Source organism: Cariama cristata, unplaced genomic scaffold, assembly GCF_000690535.1.
Source record: "Cariama cristata isolate BGI_N322 unplaced genomic scaffold, ASM69053v1 scaffold15614, whole genome shotgun sequence".
Classification (NCBI taxonomy): Eukaryota; Metazoa; Chordata; class Aves; order Cariamiformes; family Cariamidae; genus Cariama; species Cariama cristata.
The window spans coordinates 20,498-25,820 of record NW_009612477.1 but is presented as its reverse complement, the minus strand read 5'-3'; the positions used below and the strand labels follow the sequence as shown (position 1 = coordinate 25,820).

The following is a 5,323-nucleotide window of genomic DNA, read 5'->3' as shown; positions in this document are numbered from 1 at the left end:
TGAGGGGTGCCTCACCGCCGGCTTTGTGCCACGGGGCAGCTCCGGCAGGAGGAGAGCCGCAGGCTGGTTCTGGAGAAACCACCGCCTGCCCCAGGTCTGTGCCAGCACCGCAGCTTTAGCTTATGGCCTTGGGGAAGGGAGAGACCACCGAAACATCGCGGAGGTCGGGCAATGCCTTAGCGGTAGCTGGGATGGCTTCTGTTTGCAGAACAAGGCTCCGGGTCCCCCCCACCTTTGGGAGTGACAATCGAGGCTCTGTCACGCTCTTGCCTCTCAGTGGTAGGAGTATTTTGAGAAGCTTCTTTAGTCTGTGTTTAATTTCTGCTCTTATCTTGTCTAGAATCTCTCCTGCCAGTCAGAACAGCAGCTTTGTCTGACTTTACCCTTTTATTTGTGCTTTAAACTATCTCGGTGTGGTCGCTTGCATTAGAAATGCCATGCGCGAGGAACTTTCTTTGTAACCCTAAAATGTCTTGCTTCTGGCAGGAATTTAAGAGCAAAGATAGTCTGGACCTTTTACATTGCAAACATTTCACTGCTTTTTTTGGAAAAGGTGCAGTAAATCATTTATGGGATAAGACTTTTGTTATGCTGTTGTGCAAGACTTTGCCATTTATAACTTCCCCTGAAAAGTATTGTTTACAGACAGGAGCAAAACGTGGAGGAAGAAAGATTACCTGACAGTCCGTACGCGCATTAGTCCTAACCTCGTGAAATGGCCCCTGTAAGCGGAGAGCTGGGCTTTCCCAAACATCCTCCCTGCCCTTTGTCTCGCTTCTGTGGTTCCTTATCTTTGCATCTGGGGATGTCGGTCCTGCGGATCGGCTGCTGCTCTCCTCCCTCTTTTCTCCTGGTTCTCTGTCCTGCAAAGATGACGGTAAACCTCCCTGCCCCTGGCCCGGGCTGCAAAGCTGACCTGGGAAGCGACCAGGGGGCCTGTGGGCCCTCCTGGAGGAGGGAGCTCCTCTACCTTGACAAGGTTTCTGGCTCGGGGCCACACAGGGCTCCACGGACACTCCTGTGGCTTTGCCTCGCCACGTAATGCTGGCAGCCGGATCCACCGGGTTGTGAATTTGTTTAGGGTTGGTCACAGCTGCCGGGAAAGCACCTGGGTGGCAGCTCCAAATGCTCTGGCTCCATTGAGCCGGCAAACACGCGGAAATGCTGGTGCCTGCTTTGGCTCTCTAACAAATCCATCTTTGTTGGAAGGTTATCGGGCATTTACTGAAGCCAACGATGGAAGCATGTGTCTGGCCATGGAGTATGGAGGAGAAAAATCTCTTGCGGACTTAATCGAAGAAAGAAGTGCAGAGCGGTTGGGTCCTTTCCCTGCTGCCACGATTTTCAAAGTTGCCTTGAGCATGGCGCGGGGGCTGAAGGTATGCTTCACGTTAACCGTAGCTGTTCTGTGTGGGATCGTTCGTATACGCTGCTGACACAAAACCCAAATGAATTTGGTGTGTGAAAAGGCCGTGCCGGCAGATGGAGAGCAGATGCTGCGATGCTTTGTATAAAGCCTTGGTGGTTTGTTTTTTTTTTACCAGGGTGCTGTACAGACTCTGGTGAAAACTGAGCCTTGAAGCTTGAGATTGAAGTAATATCAAAAGAGATGCAGCAGAGTTTTTGTCACAAATGTTCTGCTGCCCTCCCCTGGGGCTACCTGCCGTCCCTGCTCGCTAGCCAGCGAGGAGGCTGGCTGCTGGCTCCTGCATCCTTCTCACTGTGCCAGGCAGCGCAGAAAGCTGGTTTCGGCAGTGAAAATGGTGAGCTGATGCCTGCAGCTGCCAGCTGGTGCTGCTTCTGCACCTCCTCTTGCCGCGCTGCGGCAGCCACCGTGCTGAAGTTGCGTTTAAGGCAAAAGACGGAGAAAATGGAGACTCAGCAGTGCTCTGTCTAAACCACAGCACGGCTTCTGAGCCTTCCCTCGGCTATGCCAGCTACCAGGGTAAAGCACGGGCTGCCCTGGCCATGGCAGCGAGTCCTGTGCCTCTGCTGCCGAGGAGATGCAGCTCTGAGCTCCCGAGAAAATGTGGACGCGTGCTTGAGCATCAGCTAGTGCCCGTGCTTTGCACCCGCTCTCAAGTGCTTGTTGCTAGAGGTGCTGCTCGCAGCCTTTCACCAAAAGGTGACCGTAAGCTTCCCAAACTAGGCTGGGTGGAAGAACCTGCCCTGTGTTTTCTAAGTATTAAGGTAGGCACTGACCCATCCGTGAGGTTTTAAGGCTAAATATATTAAAAATTAGAAAGTTGGTGCTTTGTTGTCCAAATCCAATGGCTCCTCCCGCCTCCCCCCGGGGGGATCTGAAGGGTGTTAACGGCCTCTCTCTGCCTCTTAGTACCTGCACAACGACAAGAAGCTGCTCCACGGAGATATCAAGTCTTCAAACGTGGTCGTTAAAGGCGACTTTGAAGCCATCAAGATCTGCGATGTGGGAGTGTCCCTGCCCCTGGATGAGAACATGACCGGTAGGTCGGTCGGCCGGGAAAGGGACCGGAATGCTTGGTGGCTGCCAGAGTTTGGCTCCGGGAGCAGAGTGAACACGTTTCCCCTCCCGTGACCCGGGAGGGAAAGACTGGCGAGTGGTTTGCACCGTGCGTGGGTAAAGGGGATCTCTGGAAAGTCCAGCTTTAATTCTCCAGACCTGTAACGTCTGTCTCATGCCCTTCCACGCTCGTACGTTCGCTCCTGTGGGCAGGAACGCCGTTGTACCCGGGATGCTGGATCCAGCCCCGCTGGACCCTGTTGAGGAGATGCTCTTGCCAGAGAGTTAAGTACATGAATCTTTCTCACAGGGCCAGGAGGAAGCACGAGCCAAACGCAAGCGTTATAAAGACTTCATGTAAATGAGAAGCAGATGTCTAATGGCGTCGTGGCTTGGCTGTGCTTTGGGTTAATTACAAGAATGCTTTTCTCCGCTGCTTTACACAGCGCTTGGGCCTGCAACAGCCTCATAATTTATAAAGCTGCTCTATTACATTTTTATTAGTAGCTGTTCCCTTTTATAAGGAGCAAGAGAGCTGGAGGCAGCGCCCCAGCGTAATCTCCCAGAGAGGAGTGTGGTTAAAGTATCAGTTTCTGGGCTGGTTTAACAGGAAGAAGTCTTCTCCGCCCAGCCCCGATTTTTGGCTTTCTCTCCTCGTGGTCTTGAAGAGACAACGGGCACCCACCGACGGCGAGGGTGCTGGGTCCCCGTCCGTGTGGCAGCCAAGGATTAAAGCACAGCAGCCCGCGAAGCGTTGAGGGATTTTGGCGTTTGCTTCTTGTTACAGGCCAGGCTCTGAAGATCAGCTCTGCAAGAGAAAAGTTTCTTGAACAGCTGAGATTGCTGACAGCTCAGGAATTTGCTAGGGAGAGCAGGGGGGGGAATGTGGCACCTTCCTCTTGGGAGCGGTGCATCAGGGATCGAGTCAGGGCTGGTGCTTCCTGCGTCAGGCTGACAGCTGATCGCTTCAGCTCTCCTGAGGCTAATTAGGATCAAGGAGGCATTAAATTGAACAAAGTGGTGAGAATGTGGTTTGGGCTGGAGTAAAGCAAACGCAAAGGACTGCGTGGCTGGCAGGAGGCACTGCGTGGTGGAGGCTGATGGAGCCTCGCAAGGACCGGCGCCGGGTTGGCTTTGTCCCCTGGCGTTGTCTGGGGAAGGTCACCCCAGTCCTGCTTCCTCGGGGCGGGGGGGCCAAGCTGAGGAAGGGAAAAACCTGAGTAAAACGCAGGGAATTTCTCACCGCTTCATTGCGGGGTGTCCTACAGCGAGGTTAAGCTACAGAGCACAGCTCTGACCTCTGGGTCTTCTCTCCACGCGCTCTGTGGCCTGAGACACTCCACCGTGAAATATCCTCGCGGCGGTTTCTCCGCAGTCCCTAACGCGCGTTGCCGGGCCCGCGGAAGAGAAGCACAAGCCCTGCTGGGTCTGGCACTGCTGCAGAGCAAGTCGCAGGTTACAGGGGATTTAAGACTACGCAAATGTGAAAGAAAAATGGGCTCAGGCCCCCAAAAGATCCTGCCCTGTGGCTTTAGTAACCCTGAGCTAACCGACAGGCTAAATCCCTGCTGTGTGGCGAGCTGTGGCTGCAAGTCCCAGCAGACCCCTGAGCCACGTTGTTTCCTTCCAGTGAGTGAGCCGGAGATGTACTACATCGGCACTGAGCCCTGGAAGCCCAAGGAAGCGCTGCAGGATAACGGCGTGATCACCGACAAGGCCGACATCTTCCCTTTTGGGCTGACTCTCTGGGAAATGATGACCCTCTCTGTGCCCCACCTCAACCTGGGTGATGAGCCTGATGACGAAGGTTTGTTTCTACACCTTGCTGGTGAGCAACTTCAGCTCCTAGAAGTGCTTTCCTCTCTCAGCAGGATGGATTTTTGGGTTTTCTAACAGTGTGTGTTAGTACCCCTACAATGCTGGGTCTCCCTTGGCTGCCAGCTGAAGGGCTCGCAAGCGTCTGTCTGCACCTGCCGAGTCTCCCTCCTCCAGGCTAAACCCCCCAGCTCCCTCAGCCGCTCCCCATCAGACTTGTGCTCCAGACCCTTCACCACCGGAAGGGGCTGGCAAGCGTCTGTCTCCCCCTGCCGAGTCTCCCTCCTCTTCTCCAGGCTAAACCCCCCAGCTCCCTCAGCCGCTCCCCATCAGACTTGTGCTCCAGACCCTTCACCACCTTCCTTGCCTTCCTCTGGAAGCCTTTCACAAGCCAGGATGCTGTTGGCCACCTTGGCCACCCCCTGGTTCAGAGTTACACCGAGTGGATGAGGCAGTGGGGAGCGGATAGGATGGGCAAGGGGAGCACTACAGCTGCCTGCGGGCAGATCGTATCGTGGAGGGATACAAAGCTAAAAATCCTACAGGCTGTGCTGGGAAAACTTCTCTTGCTCCAGCCTTCACGCTGGCACGGACCTGCAGGCTGGCTTGTGTTTTCGAACTCAGTCTCCAGGCAGCTGGGGGATTTTTCCTCACTCTCCCGCTGTCAGCGTCTCCTGGCTGCAGAGCTTTTTCCCAGCCAGCTCTGCAGGGGTGACTCAGAGTTATTCTGCTGGGAGGAAGCGGGTAGATACAGCTTCAAAATAAGTGATTTAAGTCAAAGGGAAAGTAATGCCGTATCCCAGGTGGTAATTAGTGCTAGCAAAGGAATAGCGAAGCTGATGTGACGGTCACATCCCACTGCACCCTCTGGTGCCCCCAACAAAGGGAGGACATGGAGCTGTTGGAGCGAGTCCAGAGGAGGGCACGGAGATGACCCGAGGGCTGGAGCACCTCTGCTGTGAGGACAGGCTGAGAGAGTTGGGGGGGTTCAGCCTGGAGAAGAGCAGGCTACGGGCAGAGCTCCGA

The 5,323-nt window shown here is 54.7% G+C and overlaps 1 protein-coding gene across 1 annotated transcript in view; it reads left to right on the top strand.

Moving 5' to 3' along the window:
• Positions 1–1,081: 1,081 nt before the first annotated feature.
• Positions 1,082–5,323, top strand: part of PBK (PDZ binding kinase) — a gene marked incomplete at its 5' end in the record, with an annotated part of 4,867 nt that continues 625 nt past the window's right edge. Inside the window, 3 exons of the mRNA XM_009698662.1 lie at positions 1,082–1,379; positions 2,336–2,465; positions 4,113–4,289. Coding sequence (XP_009696964.1) covers positions 1,082–1,379; positions 2,336–2,465; positions 4,113–4,289 — 605 coding nt within the window. The remainder of the gene's footprint in view (positions 1,380–2,335; positions 2,466–4,112; positions 4,290–5,323) is intronic.